Genomic DNA, 19,974 nt, shown 5'->3' with positions numbered 1-19,974 from the left:
TTTTCAATGAATATTTTCATTGGAACGCGTGTTTTTGAAACTTATCGTGTTTGGACAATACCGTGCTTCAATTTAGACCGTTTCAATCGAGGCGTAAATAATAGATTTCCTCGTGTGAATTGATTGGATTCGTTTATTAAAAATCAAGGAGTAAGCATTTGTGTATCTTCCATTGTCTGGCTTACATCCGCACACTGTTTTATTATAGTTTCCATGTGTTGCTTTTATTGAAAACACAAGTTTTATTAACCATTTGGCGGACAAAGTGTCTGGAAAATGGTTGAGAAACAAGATCCAAAAGAAGCAATCTAGAGGTATATATGCTCAACAATGGATTCCAAATCTGTGATTTGAAAAACATTTTTAGCTACTTACTTGTGTGGGGATGTATTGATGACATAGCTTGATAACTTTAATAAAAATAAATCAATAGAAGGAATTACTATAAATGAACATCGTGGTTTATATATAACCAGCTTTTGCCCGCGGTTTCGCCCGCGTGAATTTCCCACAGAAACAGTTATTTTTTCTGGATGAAAGGTACCCTATGTTCTTTTCCATACTTCAAACTACATCCATGCAAAATTTCAAGAAGATTAGTTGAGTAGATCGTGCAAGAGGTAACAAACAAACAAACTTACTTTCGCGTTTATAATATAGTTAGAATTAGGATTTATGTGATCATTTTACATGTTTTGTAATAATAACAATGTAACCTTTCAAATTAGGATAATTTTATATTTTGACACACAAAAGAAGGGTTATTGATGACAGGCTAGACTTTGTTATGTAAAGGTAAGAGTTACCAAATTAGTATCTTTTGTGCAAACAACGTTGAAGAAGGGTGCAAATTCCCCAGGGTGGAGCTCTGCCCTTCAATTAGAATTAGTGGCACAGGGGTTGTTTGGACACTGTATTTTATTAGAACTTACACTGGTTTTAATTCAAATTCATTTGATTTGAATACACCTTAAGTTAGTAGAAAAAATATTATCTGTGAAATAAAAATCGTTTGAATAGTCGCCTACGAAAAGTCTAGCAGTGCTACAATGTCGGCTACGGCGTAACCTGTAGTCGTAGCCGATGTCGACAGGTAGCAATTGCTATAATGTTAATACATTGTATACATAATGTACATAATAATGTTATTACGTTAATGCGTAAAAACACTATTACGAATTGCCGAGTTATTATTAAAATATCATGTTTAGAACCTCATTGTGAATATTTATCATCATTGAATAAAGAAATTAAATCAGAATATTAAAAATGTTACTAACAGCTTAAAGAATTACATTTTGTCGTGAAATGCCTGTAATTGAAGGTCTAATACACAAAAATAGCGAATTTTTTTAAAATAACAGAAGCATCATTTTCAATTGTCAACAAAACAACCCTCATCACTTACTTTCAAACATAAATAAGAAAAGGTACAGCCAAGTATGTACCATTATTATGCCCATACGTTTCCAGCCTTCTTTTGATTAAACAATACAAGAGTTAGACGCAATTTGAGATCCCGAGAAACTTCCAGCATAGCTATTTGTTGTGGCCTAAACAAATAAAGTAGTTTGGGGGAAAACAGATCAGTTAACTTGTTCCGTGTGAGGGCGCCACCTTCCAGTGTTTGCTAGAAATACTCGTATTTCATTGCTGGTAGCCCCCCATTGCACCTCTTTCGTGGGGGTTTTGAGAAAATATTATTCCTCACATATAATATTACTCCTACACATAACTACTATCCCGATCAGTTTACCTATGTAAAAAAATTATACGTTTTGTTTTCATAGAACTTTATTTATTTTTTTGCAACAAATATAGAACATTTGACTCCACTATCCATAGCATCAGAGACTCGTATCGAAAACGATTAAATGATTTATTTCTAATTCAAAAATAGTCTGATTTCTAACAGTAAACAACAAACAATTATTCGTACAGAGAAGCCACAATTCGATCTAACCCCTAACTTGATATCCAATTGGCATATTTGTCATTAAATATTGAGGAGCGAGTAACAAATGCTATTCAGTCTATGATAACCTAATCCAGTGGCATATGTAATAAGATAACTGGATTTCCATCGACAGCATAGCTGTAATACAATTTATTATAGCGATATTTTCTTAGGCTAGGCTAGATAATCAACTTATTAGACGATAATGTCTTGAAAAAACGTACTTGTCTAAATTATGATATTGATAGTCCTGAGAACACAGATTCTTATGTTCGCTTGTTCGTTTTTAGTCGGTTGTTATAACTTTTTCTTGAGTATTACAAAAAAAAACTCACGTGGAAAGCATAAGTAGGTACTTCCTTATGATTTACGTCTTTTTTATCACATATATATAATCTATATATGTATAATCAAGTTCCTAGTAACCTTTATTAAGTAATTTCGACACAAATATTTTATTTACGAAAATGTAAAAACGATTATTTATTTCCCAGTCCTCACTATTCTTTCGCCGATTCATTTGTTTCGCGGTAAAAATGACAAGTTTAATTTTGGAATTTCCATCAAAAACCACCAGCAACCCTTCCCATTTTCGCACCATAAATCACTGAGATGTCAGAATGAGACAACAATAGACCAGCGTGGTCGGGATTCTGAAAGCTTTTAATTAAAATGTTAAGAATTTGTATTTTGTATGCTACAGAGCTGTGCCCAGTGGAAGAAGATCTGTGCTTCTTGGAAAAAAATCAAAGGTTTAATATATTTTCTGAGCTCTGTTTCGCTGGATGAGAAGTGGAGTATGTGAAGGATATTACAGCCCGCATTTTTTCCCTGAGTAATTGGCCTCATAATTTGGAAATCTTCTGTGTACGTAATCTAAAACTTGTGTGTGAAATTAGAGTTGAATGTGAATATGAAATTAATGAAAAGTACTAAAATGTTGATTTTTATTTTATTTTATCGATAATAAGATCGCGTCGGATCGGGTCGCGCGGGATTTGATTGGTAGTAAGAAGTAAGTACAATATTATATTATCGTAAACTTTTAAGTTTATAACCGAACAATGAAATACAATTTTGGAAAATACCTAAAATAGGAAGTTGAGTCTTTTATAGTCAGCAAAACATGATAAATCAAAACGTATGCAAGTTTAATTGAACGTTCCACATTGGGCCGTCATTGGCAACGATGAAATAAACGATGAATGTTGTCGAGAAACAATAGTAATAAATCTGAAAATATGTGAATCGCAATTCTCGGTGGCGCGTGGAAGTTTTCCAATATAGATGCGAGAGGCCGCCACGTGAGGTGGCAAGATGGCCGCCGTATCAGCCGATCACGTGAGCATTTGACTGTCAAATGCTGATGACAAACAGCAACCTGCCACTCGATTTAATATGGATTTCGGAAACTTTCCACGTTTTTCTCATTCAGATCGGAAAGTTTATGTGCCTCACACAGTATTCCTGTGGTGGTATATTCTGTGTGGATGGATATATTGATGAGATTAGTTATGTAAATTTTTTAATTTACCTACATTTTTAAAAGACCATGTATGTATTGTCTATCTCTAATATAACTTAACCTAAATTCAATAGAAGTTGCTCTGATATTCAAAATAATTCAAATATTTTTCAAAAGAACATCCAAGAATACAACAGGCACCAAAACCAATTTGTTTTTTAATATTTATTGCATTTGTATTGTTGTTGTCTCAATATATGGAGTGCGTGCCCTATGTCCTATTGATATTGTTCTAAGCGCTCACAACTTTTCCAATATCGCGCCCGTGTCGAGTGCATGCAAACAAATTGCAGCTGTCGGCTGAATTTGAGCGTTCAGTGTTTGAAATTCCCTATACTTAGATTCAAATAGATTCAACTATGCGAAGGCGCTAAACGTTTTTCTAAATTTAAAATAATGTCAAAAGTATTACACATTTGACAGTGTTAGTGTAGTTTTTGTATATGCGTTGAAAAAAGTACTTAGATTATTTTGTGCACCCAATAGAAAAACGTCTCTCTTATACTTGTAGCTTCTATTAAAATAAATTCGACTTCTGATTTAGTAAAGTAAATTTATGCAATTCAATCAGTTAGTACTGATAAATTGCATTTACTTTACTTTCAAAACAGGAATAAAAAGTATTTTAAAATTTTAGATAAAGATATTATACTGACTAATTGTAATAATTTACTTATAAAACAAAGATAAAAAACGTATCAAAATGTTTAACAAGATCAGGAACTATTTTTGCTGTAAAGTAATTATAAAAATAAAACATCAATTTTGGGGAGACAAAACAAGATAAAGTCACTTTGTTATACTATCTATAATTTATTCGCCGACGACAATGCTGGTCCCCTACTGTTTTCCTTTTTTACTGCACCTAGTTAAGAGACATTTTATGGACCCCTGTAAGCCCCCAGCGTCTTCCAAACAGAGAAATTCCGAAACACAAACGAAATATAAATTCACATGTCTCTTAAGGATTGAATTATTTATTTGTTACTGCGGTACAAATTTTGCTAGGAGGCAATAAAATACGAAAATACTTGAAAGTATCTGTCGTTAGTTGAGTATTGTTCAACATATACTCAACTAACGACACATGCTTATAACTTAAAGCTTATAACTTAAAAATAATTACAAACCGATCGGAAAATAAATGACGTGCTCATATTGTATCAAAATTAAAATACATTTTTTAACAAATAACTATTGGCGTATTCCTGTCTGTATGCAAATTAAGCTAATAATATTATTTCATATGTAAATCTCGTTTAAAACTGCCACTATGGCAATACGTTTTCATTCCCATTCGATCATTGGCGGGCGCCATGTTTATTGATGAGTGTCGCTCTGATTGGCAGATGCGATTCCATTCGGAAAACTTAATTTATCAACGCAAAATAATATTTATCACTGACTTTAATCAGAGAATCCCGAAAAGAAATCTCGTTTGGCACAACAAAAAAATAATCACAACGAAGACACGAAAATAATTGTAACTTCAGACCATCAATCAAGTGCCCCGAATCGGACAAGAGAACACAAAAACGTAGGCCAGTGTCCGAACAATAGATGGCGCTGACGATCCAAAGCACAGGCCAAGATGGCCGCTGCCTTTTGGCGGGAACCAGTAGAGCGCGTAATTGACAAAGGATACGTCTTTGTGTTGTTTTTTGAGTCAGCGTTTGTCCGACATAAATATTTCAAAATTATTATGAAATATTTTGGCACAGATTCAAGCCTGGCGTGCCCTTATTGACCTACAAATTTTATTTCTCCCTAAAAAGGGACGAGAGTATATTCAATGTCCAATCTCGTCCAGACGGAGACTTTCCTAAAACTTAGTTGGCGGTTGTATATTTCTTCGATATGTTTTCAATCTTTTTTGAATAGAACAAGTTATGTCAGTTTTTATTACATTACGAAGAAAAAGTCAAAGAAAATTAACTAAAACGTGGTACTCTATCGAGCATACCTGAGGCTGAGGGTAATTGCGAAAGTCCTCAGCCCTTAATTAAGGTATTTGGTGGAAATTCATAAAGAAATTATGATGTAACTTTACCAATTATAACGCAGAGAATAGCCGGTGTGCCTGCCTTAATGTTTTTGAGATTTAACAGACAAACTTTACGACTCCGCAAACTTTAATTTGAATTGATATTACAATACATTTAGATTAATAGACATTATTGCCTTTGAAAGCTTATTTACATGTAATTAACTTTTTGGTATATTTCTTAGACGTTCTTTTTCTTTCTTCAGTGAATTCTGGGTTTCTTCCTCAGCCATTAATCGTTGGATGTTAGTTTCTTTTCCACCTCACATATTCAAGGTTAGACAACATCTTATATTTTTCTTAGATACGAGTATTCTTCTTTCTTATTGATAAATGAACATATAACATGTTGACCGCGTTACGTTAGTTTATTTACCTAAACGTAAAAGTAGGTATGTGTATACGTAGTGGAAATCAAGAAATCTTTTTCAAACGCATTCATGAAACCGTTTAAAAATGCCAAAAATGCTTTTAAATCACTCTGCAACTCTTCACGTTTCGAAATGAAATTCTTTCGCGCTATTATCTTGTAAATAGACTAGGTATTCCCGTTCGACATGCATGCCAATATGCATTTCTTTGTTCGTCGTCTCCTACCTTCCGTAATTTGGGTTGCCGAGGGGAGCCAATTTGTGGAAACCAAAGCCCATATATTTATGTGATAACGTTTTTTGTCGAGCAACGAAGTGGCAGAAACAAATAAGAGGGAATAAACTTAGAATTTTATTTGTGCCTTGTTAGGCCTAATGTTGTTGGATGATTAGTGAAAATAAAAATAAAGCAGATATACAGTGCAAATTATATTATCTAGCTGTTGTGCATAGCAAAAATTGTTCTATTTTTATGTAACAATATAAATTCAGATTATTTGCTAGCTCAGTTGTGTATTGTTGAGTATGAGGGGCCGAATTTTCACACTGTTCACTAAATGACCACAAGGAGACGACCACGCACTATACCCCGAATTTTTCATGACAAAAATAATGTTCATGCTTTAAACTATTTCGTGCAGTTCACAAAATCTGCTTGAATAAATATAGATGCAGACCACAATAAAATTGTTAAGCTAATTAACCAGACAGACAAATCCTCAGTTATTCGCAACAAACTGAACTGGCAGTCGTTGTGGACTTCATGTGTCCATACAATAAAGACTGTGCAGCATAGAGTTTACAGAAACTGCTTTCATTGTAAGAAGTGCCTGCCTAGAATTTTATTGGACTTTTATGGTATAATGTAATATATGAATTTTTAAGCATAAAGATCCTTACGCATAACGGTATACGAATAACCTAATATAACCGAACCTAAAAGTTAATTAGGTATGCCATTATTTTTAAACTATCTGATATTCACACTAGAAACACTATATTTTGAAAATGTATCTATTAAAAGAATTAGCTGTAACTTTGCTACATTTGTAATAAAAAATTTTATCTTCTATTTTTATTTCACCGTAACTGTTACTATGTGTTCGAAAACAGAAATGAATCATCGTTAGCCATACCAGGAATTCTGTGTCCTAATTGGTGTCGATTTGTCAAAGCGTGCATGTATGATATTTTACTTCTATATTCACTATTTTGTGACGCGAACCAACGAACCAACTTTGCACGATTCCGACCACAAACAAACATTGGAATAACAACCACCGGACTACCGACTCAAAACGGACCTTCTCCCGTAGAAATTGTGGTCCAAAATAGACTAAAAGTTGGTGCCGAGTGGTCCATAACGGGTCTAGATTATGTGGCCGTCGCTCTGCTGGCGGTTTGTAAAGTATTCAAAGTTCACCGGAGCTTTTTGTCGCCACTCGAATTTACAAGCTTTTAAAATGTAAACTGCGGTCTAACTTTCCAATATTCTGCGGATTAACGTCAATATCAAAACGAGAAACTACTTTTTAAGAAGTTTGGAATTCAGACAAATTGAAAAAGTCTGATAATTAAGAATGTCGAACACCCTGTGAAATGGAGAAGATAAAGTATGGAGATACACCCTGTATTCCGTCGCTTTATAGCTATGAAAGAAACCGAATATGATACACTCAATGATAGAGAGAACCATAGATATATCAATACAAAGAATAATGTTAAAAAATTATGTACATGTAATATTATTGTTTCAGAAATGTGGTGTACAACCTCAGCCTCACAGACCTGACGGAGCAGCGCCGCCTGGTGTGGTACTCCCCGGAAAATGACGTCAGAATGTGCGTCGTCAAAGGAAAAGACGAGGTTAGTACAATACTACAACGGTTATCTAACAGGCAAGACCCCAATGGATTCTTGAAAATACTTTTCAATTTGAAGTGCCACATTTCTACATAGTGATTGATATATTCAAAAATAAGTTTTTTCAAGAATGTCTTTTTTTGTCACAAGCTTTTATTGTTTGTTGTTAGAAAGATCTTATTGCATTCAATTTGTGACATAAAAATCATACCCACGCAGTCATTTGAACATCATATCATCAAAACTAAACGTGTGTACGACATTTCAGCTCGGAAGATATCTGCTTCAAACTTACAAGTTTCCGCCCGAGACATGGGGACACAGCGACAAACAAACGTTAAATAAAATCTTATAAAAATGTGTATTATGCTATTTTCATCTGAATTTCGAAACCATCTTCGTTCGCAATCTCCGCCATTTTCATAAAAATTTGCCCGCAAATGTGCCCGCTAAGAAGTGCGGAGAAACATTTCAGAGCTAGCTATTACTAGTGCACCTGAAAGACTAACTCAGCTTTTACAGGCTGCCAACTAAGAAAATTAATCTTCACCCGGATATTATATTCCCCCATTTCCAGCTAATTGAAGCTATACGAATCAGACCCTGAGAACATTTTAAAACGAACGGAGAAACTGCGCCCGGAGTGCAATATAATAGTTACCGTACCTGGCGCCATCTTGCGGGATATAATTGAATTTAGAACAAGTCGGTCGCGTATGAAACGAGGCCGTGTTCTCACAAAATAATGAACAATACAGAATTAAGGCATTTGAAATTATTTGACAAAGAGTAATTAAATTTTTACTGTGTTTCTTTAATTTATATATTTTAACTTTCTTGTACATAGAAATATATCATACAAGAGAAAATGATACCTATTCGCAAGAATCATCAGTAGATCTGAATATCTGATAATTTGAGATATTCCAATAGACAGAAAACTTTGTTATACCAGAGGGGTGACTTTAACAGTTCGTGAAAAATGACATTCGAAAATGACTAATGTTTTTATCAAGTTATGAATTTTGTCCCTTGTTATATGATTCGCTATCCTTAACCATTGGCATGTTTGTCATATCGTCATTATATAGCCTACCCTACCTCCACCACCTTACAAGGTCTCACATCATCATGTATATACGGTTTCTTTCCCGGTTATGACACGTGCGTCATCAACGGGAGGTTATGAAGTAGTAAAATTCAAGGGCGGGAACCAGACGTCTCTTCTCTCCCGCATTACAAGACATATCTTCCGTAATCTGACTAATTTGTCTCTGTATTCCGCTAAACGTCTCTCTACCGAATACCGGCAAATTAAAACGTCAATCGAGCTGAAATTCGGCTCGGAGTTCTCCGCTTCGAGACGTAACCTTATTTCAGTTGCATAATGAGGAAACTCCAGGCTTCGGATAGACTGAATGCAGTTCTTTGACATTCATATGCGCCCATATCTATGCATATGAGGAGTTCCAATTGAAATACGGACTAGATCTCTGGTAGAGCGGTTTTAAGAGATTTCTGTCAGTTATGTTTAAAAAAAAATACAGGTAATTTTTAGCCCATCCTCCTTATTCACCCCATTCCTGTGTGCCTCAGCACTTATAAAATAAAATGAAAAATATGTTTGCTATATTCTTAAAATATAAGAAATCATGAAATTTCTGATTAAAAAACAATGGATTGCTTTATAGGTCGCTTATTCCGACACAAAAGTATTTATGAATATTTAAATTAACTACTTGTAATGAAGTTATTCCATAATCTAAGGTTGTGGTAATATGGACTAATTAATTTTATTAGGCACAGGTGCTGAATAACAAAACAGAAACACTACAGAGGAAAAGTTTCTTAAGTTATATATGCTCATTGTTCTCCAAGTAGGTAATGGAAGATATTAAAATCTTCACTTTTATATTTCTTAGATTGACACACATAAAAACCGCTACAGTGTAGTGGATATTCAATTAATTTAACATTTATTAATGAAACACTGCAATGACAATGTTGCTTTAAACGGTTTACCATTATTGAAGTTTTTTATGCTACTGATCAAAAAACAGGCATTTGTTAACATGATTTGATATTTCAAACGGGACAATATTTCAATACTGCTATTCCAAACGGGACCTTATTTCTGTACAACCAATGTTCTGCCGCTTAATATCGTGGAATTAATTATTTTTTACTTCAAATGTAGCATATCAAAGTAAAATGGGAAACTATTCGCGAGCACTTAACGTCCTGTTACAGTTCTTGTTAACGATTAATAAAAGACGTTGTTTCAGGAAATTAAACGCTTAAATAAAGATCTTATGGTTTCCAGTACATATTTTTATTTTTATTTATTTGCATTAAGTATCCAACTTTTTGCAAGTTAGACATTTCATTATGTCTACATACGAACCTAAATTAGGCTTTTAAAAAAATCGTCATCAACTTACTTAATCTTAAAGTTCTTTGTCATCGCTTTGATAAAACTTTTTGAATGTAATTGGGCCCATCATGTAATCTCAACTTGTCTAACTTATGAGATCATGTAGTTAAAAGTTATGTATATATATTTGCCGTTTTACCTTATACATATTTATATACTATTTCAACTTTCCAGACGAAATTATATGAAGTGGTATAGTAATTTATGTGTAATGAAATTTGAGGTATTTAAAAAATGAGTCTTTGTTTTTGCGACTTATTCGAAATACAGGACAAATAAAAGGCCCCTCATAATACACACCGCAACCGATCCTACCTTCACACAGATCCATCACATAAAATTTTCCGGTCATCAAACGCTCTGGGAACATTACATAAATAAACACATCCTTAAAATTAAAACTATTGTCATAACTGAGCAACGTTTTTGCACTAACACTTCAGTTTACTTCAAATAGCATTGCAATAACACACTCAATATTATGATGATGCAATGACAGATTTTTCAGTTTGAAAAGTCGGCACCGGTGGCCCGTATCGAGTTGGGACTGCGGTGATTTCTTACCATCAAGCAACCTGCATGCTTGTTTGCCCACTATACTATAAGAAAATATATCACACTATGTATATCAGAGTAGAATATTAAGGCAATGTTCCAGTAACGCTAACATCAGTAGCTGATTGCTTCGCTCGGGGGACGCTCGGATATTCATGCTCCAATTGTAACATGGCGCTGCTAAGCAGCTCGGACGTGCCCGGACTTGGCCCCGATAGAACTAGCTCAATCTAGAAATGCTGCTTTCTAGTTGCGTTCTAGAATACTACACGATGCGTGTATAAGACATTCTACACCAACACTGGCCATACGTAAAATAAGTTACTTAGAATTCGATATCCATTCTTATTATATGGAATTGCTAACATCGGTGTTAGATTTTATTCGAGTTGCCTAAAAGTATCTGACATGATTTTTACAAATACCTTTAAAGAAAAGTAACTTTTATGGCAGGAGTATGATTCGAACCTGGGACCTGGGACCTTTCGATTTGCAGGCAGGTCTTGGTCACTGGTCAACCGCCAGTTCAATCGCATTTTGATATTGTCGCGCAGCTGCCGCAAGCAAAGAAAAAGGGTTTCTTTTTCTTTGTTGTTGACCTTTCCTATGAACGAAACGAAAATCCAATAATCCAATAAGACATATCCGAAGTAAAGTTACATACGCCACAAACACGATTCCAAATTGTTCAGAATGTCTCACTGTCAGGCATTCATGGTTGGAAGACCAAGTGTGCCCCAGATTTACAAATGTATTATTATCTATCTTTTTATTGATGAACGCATTCAATGTTCAGAAGATGAAAAGCAACTTTTTACTTTATTATATGAAGATGGACTTGAGCCTATTAAGAGTACTTGGTGGACGTTGTTACTCGACTACTCAGAAAGAAATTGGGAGCCGAACGCGGTCCGTCGTGCCCTAAATTCAAATCTTTATTTTTTCATTCGACAAACCTTTTATTCACAAACTAGACCTTCACATGCATTCTATTTCGTCAATTAACTTAAAGAATAAAAATAAAAATAGTATTTATATGTGGACAAATCATGTACATTGAGTTAGCCCCAAAGTATTTTCGAGACTTGTGTTGTGTATTAGAATAATTATAAAGCTACAAAATGCTGCAAGCATTTAGTATCTAATAACAACACATGTCTCGAATTTTGGCGTTTCAAAAGAACCACAACTAAGAAGAAACGCTGTAAGAAATTGAAATCCTTTTTTCTGCTTTTTCATGATGATTTTTCTCATCAACCAATGTACAGCAATAAAAAAGTCAGTCTGCGCCGACCCTAATGGATCGGATTGCGGACAATTCGATTGCAGCTGACAAGGCAGTGTTCACCAGAGAATTACTGCGAACTGCCATTAGACACTGTCCGTATTTTCGTTCAATTGGTCCAAGATCGGACCGTGTTGGACTCGATGAATGTTGCCAGTGCAACATGGAAACAGAATTTAAGGAACAAAAAATCTTATTTTGTTTTAATACTTTTTTTATTAAAAGGTACACGTTACAATTTGTAATAAAATTGTTTGTTGAAATTGATTATGTGAAATATTTTTTATTAGTTGTTTTAGGAATACCAACTTACGGTTAGTTTATTTTTGTCAAACATTTTCACGTCGTATTCACTGAACTAAGTCGTTGATCGAATCCGAAGGAGATACATAGTATAACATTACCAATTTAGCCAACGTGTAGTCTCGTGGTACATGCGTAAGATATACATAGATAAGATTGCATTAGCAGAGGCGTGCAGTAATCCCTCGGAGGCGAGTGACCGATGGGACTAGATGTCTGTCTTAGCCTGAGTTATGAGAGGTAATTTATGTGTTGGTTTATGTGGATGGTACCTAAGTGATACTTTTCTGACTAGACCGGGCCGGCAATGTGAGAAAATATATACCTAACAGACCTATAAGATAGGGTAATTATTTTTAACGCTGTACATAAATAAGTTTCTTTTGTTTCTTCAACCAGAAGCTATAATTCCGTTTCAAAAGAAATCTATTTCAAAAATATTTTTTTATCATCTCCCATAATAATCAGTTGATCGAACTTAGTTGGTGTGGAAAGTCGAAATATTTTAGTTTTCTTTCGTTGTAAATTTATATTTAAGTTGTAGTATTCTATGAGCTTATAGTAAAATATATGCAATGTCGAAAAAATTAAAATACAAATGAGTTAATTTCAAACATATCAAAAATGAAACAAATTTTGTCAAATTAAAAAAAAACATCTTGACCAATCACACGCCTTTGACACAAAATAACTGGAACATTTCTAACAATTATGCAAAGATATTCGACAAATTATTCGCTTGCATATTTTGTAACTGTATTATTATTTGCAATATATTGCAAATAATAATACAGTTACAAAGAAAAATATTTTCTAAAATACGACGGTATATGAAAAATTAAAATATATAATTTTTCTCCCTAGTTGATAAATGCAATTAGGATTTCTATAGAGTCTCTCTCTCTTATCTTTGCGTGTCCTCGGTTACATTTGGAGCTGTGACGCCCCAACGCCCAGGGTTCGCGTAAAATTGTGTACTTTTATTTAGTACCCATGTCTTATCAGCAATATTACATCAATCTATTATGTCTGTTTATCCACAAATATTAATCCACTTAATTTAAAGCCAATATCTTGAAAGTCACTTAGTAAACTATCTAGACAAGTTTCAATATTAACTTGAATGATTTTAGCAAAGTTGCGAATTTCATTAGTGTTGTTTAACTTTATTATAAATACTACTCTCTTTTAGAATGTAAATGGGATACTAAATTCCATAGTCCACTCAATTGCATGGACTTAAAATATTGTAACATTATTTTCCAATACAGCTTAATTTTAGTACAGTCGACAGCACGTCATGCTGCCCAAATTCAATGCTTTACAAGCATGGTAACTTGACGTGTGGTCGACTGTACACTGCACTTCTTTTTTTATTTGTCTTTAATACTAAACAATGTATCATTGCTTGAGATATTTTGTTTTCATATCACTAAAAGTGACAATGATAAATAAGTACATGTTTTTTAATATTAAAATTAACGTAAATTAACATTAGTAATTAAAAAGAGTAGTTTTTTTTTTTATAATTGGAAGTAATTCGAATTTGCATATTATACAGTTATCGCCGCATATTTTTTAAAATGATGTTTAAAACCTGTAATTAAATATCAAAATATATTCGTGAGCTGTGGGTACAATACCTTCTAATCTCGTAATCTGCACATTGTTCTGAAGCTAACTAGCTAACCGTAATAATCTGTGTTAACTACTTAACGCGCCCTGCTGTCTTCATTGTCCGGATTCATGACTTAGAGATGTCTTAGTAATGTTTTAAGGTGGTAGAAATTCTAACATACAAACTTAAACCTCTAAACAAATTATATGCAATGTTAACGTAAGTTGTGTTTAAATACATATACGAGTAGATAAGTTTGTACAAAGAAAATGTGTGTTTTGTAACTTTTGAAAGTAGAATAACTACATCACTTACAAAGTGCAAAGTATTCGAAGAGATGTGTGTGATAAACAAACACTTTCAATGTTTGAACATGAACGAATACACGCATAAAATTACGTCCTATCTGTACACTATAACAGTACATTGTGCAGTTATTTCTGTGTCGAAATTCTCGCTCATATGTTCCCGACATAAAGGTACGGTACCCACCATCCTCTCCGATTCACTGAACCGATACCCACGCCCATTCACCGATCAAAATTTGCAGTTTCGTGTCTACCCCTCCGCCCGCATCCAGTAGAATGGAAAACTTCCACGTAAGAAAGTCAAAAGGCCATTGCCGACGAAAAAGAACAAAATTTAGCGATTTTCTTCGCCCATATAGTGGAAACAGTGGCGGTTTTAGTACTACAAGCACCCTGGGCGAAATTTCTATAGCGCGCCCTGAAAATCACATTCGCAGAACTGACGCGTACCCTTTTCTACCTAGCCGCTGTGTGATATCAGACATAATAGGCTACTTCGCACAAACCAAACTAGATGCCCATCTCGCTTGCACTTTAAATTGTTGAAAAAAATACATTTAAAAATATATGCTGGTATGATATTCTTGCGACACTTTTCCCAGTATTGGTCGTTCCGAACTGCTAGTAGTTTGTAGCTTTGAGATAAATATTACAAATATAATTTATATTTTATTTAAAAAAGTGTGTGCAAAAGTCTTAATTTTACTGAATAAATGCTTAGACTTTTTCGCAAACTTTAAACCCCCTTTAGTATCCAGCGCCCAGAGCGGACGGCCTAGCTTCACCCACCCCTTCAGCCACTACTAAGTTGAAAAATCCTTTTGTCTAGAACAGACACAGATGTTTTTGGCTAGATCTAATTGATTAATGTTTTTGCTCGTTAGAACAAAGGATGTTCTGTTAATTGTCGGCTGCACTGAAAGAATTTATTTTCAAAGATACTTTGAAGTGAAAAAATACTTATTCTAAAATCCACAAAACGCAAAACCAAAGCATTCCTTTTAGATCTCCAATGTCTTAGTTCAGTTTTCACAAAAATGTTGATTGATTGGTTCTTTTTATTTTTCCAGGAGAGCTGTCAGAACTACATCCGAGTTCTGGTGTCGCTGGGCACGGGCCGCCTGCTGGTCTGCGGGACCAACAGCTTCCGACCGTTCTGTCGGGAGTACAGCGTGCAGCGGGACTCCTACCAGATGGAGCGTGAGAGGTCCGGACAGGCCGTCTGCCCGTACGACCCGGAGCATAACTCCACTGCTGTGTACGCGGGTAAGTGGGAGAATACAATATACGGGTTGACATAAACTGATTGAGACCTAAACACATCAATCTCTTTATCGGCCTTCCCCTACTTATTTTTTCAATCAATTTTAAATTAAAGATCGGAGTTGGTTGGTTCATAAACTAAACAAGTCAGCGACGAGATAAATCACTCTGACTCTGACTTGTATAAAAATAATAAATGAACTCATGGAATACATCCTATATAAAATAAATTAATGCATCTATGCAGAGCATGATTCCATTGAAGCTGAAAGTAAATAAGAAATATATACATACTTACTTAGCAATTCCTGATGAATCCATACTAAATTACCATTTCGTGCTTTATACATATTTCAACAAACCTTTATCTATGCGTAAAATATATGTAGTTTTTTATCACAAAATATTACATCATAAACATGAACTCCAGCGTCTACGACAGCGTACAAGCGTACCTACTCAGCTACGTGCTACAAACTCGTAGCATTCGTAGAAGAACTATCTCGAAATCGTAGCACTGTGCTACGATATCACTGAATCACTGCGTAGCTATTCATTGCAAGTTTATATCTGCAATAGATATTCAGTTAATACAGTATTCAAACTGTACGCCAATTTTTTTCAATAATTATATTATTTTACATCATTTATTTACAAATATTTTTGAAGTTCCAAAAAAATTTTAAAAATTACGATCTTGTAGTTGTGTTAATAGATCATAGCTGTATTACCAATATAGTATCTAATTCTTACAGAAATACAAAAGAAGCGACTGGCACTTAATAATAAAGGAACATTGAGATTATTATACGAGAAATCGATAATCTATTAGAACTAGGCATCACGGTGCTGCACTTGTCAGCTAAACAGGCCTCTGCAATCGCTTAATCCAATTAATAATATCACATGACGCGCTACCAGGCTTACATGGCCGCTGCGTAGGGTGCATTAATTCACTAATAGCAACGTGGACAGACGCGGGCCAATTAGTTTGTATCCTCAGCGGTTATGTTATCTTGGTACCACCCGCTGCGGAATTTTTGATAAAATATCATATTTTTCAACGAAATTTGGGGAATTTAATATGGGTGACGGCGGTAGTTAATTAATTTTCACATTATAATAAACTAGCTACGCCCCGGGGCTTCGCCCCCGTGCAAATTTCAGGTTATATTCTACTCGTGTGCCACATTTCATAACAATCTGTCCAGTACATTTTGCGTGAAAGAGTAACAAACATCACACATACATCCTCACAAACTTTGGCATTTATAAAGTAGGAACATTTGTACGATTTCGTAGTCGTCTTCATCGTAGATATGAAGAAATGAGAAAAAATATTCTGCTATTCATGAAGTGTAGATAACTAAAATATTATTTCTGAACTAAATGTTTGATTTAAAAAAACACACGCAACCCTATAAAAATATAATGTGGGTAGATACTTTAGGTCTCAAATTTCTTTGCCATCACACATATCAAATACACTTACCACTTTGAAAGCTGACCACTACCCTTAAACAGGCGATTAATCGATGAAAAGTCTAGACATTATTTAGCCGTTCAATTTTCAACATTATGTTCTTTCATTAAGGTTCAAAATCTGTAGAAAACTTTTAGGCAATTGCTTTTCATCCAGTGATACGTGAAACAGCTTCATTGTAGTTATAGTGTCGTAAAATTGGCTGGGTTATCGTAAAATGTTCTTGTGAAGGCTATAATTTTGCATGGAGTGAACGATCATTGCTGTAGAGTTTATGTGTGTTATGCATAGATCTATTACTTAATAACTTTCGACTAATAATATAAATAACAAGTGTGAAGTGGTTAGTTATTCCATCATATTTGTATCCCTTTCCAAAATTAATAAAAAATAATTTAATATAAAAGTACAATATTAGATAATAGGGGCCAATATTAGATAAACCATAATAATTTGTACATAACAACACTACAAACCTTCCTCAGGAGTCACACTATTTATTTTAAAAAATCGCATCAAAATCCATTGTTTGGTTTTTAAAATCTAAGCAAACATAGGAACAGACAGGCATCGTATACTATGTAGTGAAGTACAATAACTATTAGGTAGATTTTAATTGGGTTTTCTCTTGATGTGACTTTCGTTGGATCTCATATTTTTCAACCATAATTAGCCCATGTCCAGACCCTAAGTCTCATGTACTAAGGGCCTATTCATTCGTTGTACAGAATTAGGGAAAAGGGCAACTTTTTCATATCAATTGAACCCACTTTGCATTTATAGCACAATAGCTCGTTGTTACGCTGAAAGAACTCGAATACTCCGTTTTGTTACGCGCCAATTTACGTTTTTTTATCAGAATAGATTCGTTTGCAACTCGTTTAGGATAGATTTTTACTCAATATTATTTAATTCAAAAATAGGTAATGCGTTTAGGGAATAATCGAAGTTTATATACAATGCTACTAATATTATTAATGCAAAAAATGTGAGCATGTGTATGTGTAAGTTTGTTACTCTTTCACGTAAAATCTACTGAACAGATTTTTATGAAATTTGATACACGGGTAGAATATAACGGGCATAATACATAGGGTTCCTACTTAATATCCCGAAATTCCAACGGGAGCGAAGCCCCGGAGCGCATAGCAAGTAGATATATAAAAGAAATTAAAAATCTAGGATCACAAATCTTTTCGTTCTTCACAAAAGTATCTTAGAATCCATCCAGTGAATCGCAGGGAAATGAAAGTAAGTATCTTTGGAAAAACGGGAAATTAATACAATAAAAATCACGCCACGTCAATCAAATGCGTGAATTTCCAATAGAAATTAATGTTTTTCCGATATGAAATGTCATTCATATAATACTCTAAACTACATCTATGCAAAATTTCAGGAAGTATGGAGAGATAACAAACAAACAGTTATTAAATTACTTTCGTATTTATAATATTAATTAGGATTACCTTAATAATTAGTGTGACTGTGGAGCGGTTTAATCCAGGACTCATCTGTTGTCTTGCCCAAACTGTTCCTCTTCCTGCTCCATAGAAATGAATGAGGCCAACGACAAGCCAATTGCTATGGCTACACTTATCTTAATTAATATAATTTGTTTGCTATTTCGACTTAAAAAAAGATTTTCATGTATAGATTCACTGTCAGGTCTTCAAATATAAATGGAAATAAATGATATCAGTGGCCATTCGAACGCTCCCTTCCTGCGCATCCATTACCGTCAGCGTGTCCCTTTGTGCAATTTTCTTTGCATTAACGCATCAGCCCCTTGCAAATTCTCACTATTTATCACAAGCGTGCTAAGAGATAAATCTATCTGTCTATCTACTAGTGTTCCTTCGATCTTTATGTCAATGGAAGGGAGTACTTCGATCGGTCACACGCTTTTCGCTAAATTTGCAAGTGCATCGCAAGCTATGTTGAGCTTTAGGACTTAGAACTGAATGACCAATGTTGCTTGGGGATGTGAACGAATCTAAAGGATACCAACTTCTAATAGTGCAGCCGACTAAATAAAACGCATTTTAAATATCTTGTTATAGTATCTCCCAAATGTCCCAAACTTTCCTACATTCGATCGTATCCATAGTGGAAGATATATTTTCTTTTCATTAATGAGTTACCCTCATTATTTGGTTGGATCCCAAAATTAGCCAATATAATAACATTTGCCATATCCTGTTTCAAATTACTAACCAATTAAGAACTCCATTTACTACAATAGAGTTGCCATAAGTTATAACAGCTGCGGAACATTTTTTAAAAATTGTCCTTGTTTTTCATACGGCTAAATATAGATTTTTGGAGTTATTGGCTTTGTCTAGTTTTATCCCTTACGGGGTGTAAGGGATCGATCTATCTGTGTATATATTATTATAACAGTCTCATATATTCCGGACGTATGGTAACCCTACACCTAGAACCTATTTACACTGTGGAGTGCGTGGGACGGCCGCAGGTCCCCAGGGCGTCGCTGCACTTAATTGGACCAGATCAATAGGAGATAACTAAGCGTGGACATAATGGCTGAACTGCTATGTCGTGTGTGTACAGCCTTATATGCGGGTGTGTAATGTGAGAGCTACGAGTTGTTTTTATCACTCCCTTTTTAGCTTCTAGTTGTAACTTACGTTTAACGAGACTTGAACAATTTTACCGTTGATGAAATGTACGAATATATAACCAATTCATTTGTAGAGTATTTGATATTGTAATGACACGATCGATATTTTAGGGTCGATGAACTTCTGTTTATAATAATGGATAGTTCGATTTTCAAATTCGAAATACAAAAAGATTTTGATTTCTATTATTTTTTTAATTCGTTGGTTTATTACGTTGTTCACTAGGTAGGTATTCAACATTTCTTTTATCTGTGTATTCAACTATACCTTACTCCGATAATTTCAAGGTTGTTTTTCGGAAAATTGAATTTAATTTATTT

General features: G+C 34.4%; 1 protein-coding gene across 3 annotated transcripts in view; it reads left to right on the top strand.

Annotated features, from left to right (window-relative positions):
* Positions 1 to 19,974, top strand: part of Sema1a (Semaphorin 1a) — a 318,087-nt gene that overhangs the window by 283,447 nt on the left and 14,666 nt on the right. For all 3 annotated transcript variants that reach the window (XM_053758866.2, XM_053758864.2, XM_053758865.2), the window contains exons 3-4: positions 7,655 to 7,763; positions 15,334 to 15,529. In XM_053758866.2, the coding sequence (XP_053614841.1) occupies positions 7,655 to 7,763; positions 15,334 to 15,529 (305 nt within the window). The remainder of the gene's footprint in view (positions 1 to 7,654; positions 7,764 to 15,333; positions 15,530 to 19,974) is intronic.

Source organism: Plodia interpunctella, chromosome 18, assembly GCF_027563975.2.
Source record: "Plodia interpunctella isolate USDA-ARS_2022_Savannah chromosome 18, ilPloInte3.2, whole genome shotgun sequence".
NCBI lineage: Eukaryota > Metazoa > Arthropoda > Insecta > Lepidoptera > Pyralidae > Plodia > Plodia interpunctella.
The sequence above is the reverse complement of the archived record's forward strand: the minus strand, read 5'-3'. Positions and strand labels throughout refer to the sequence as shown.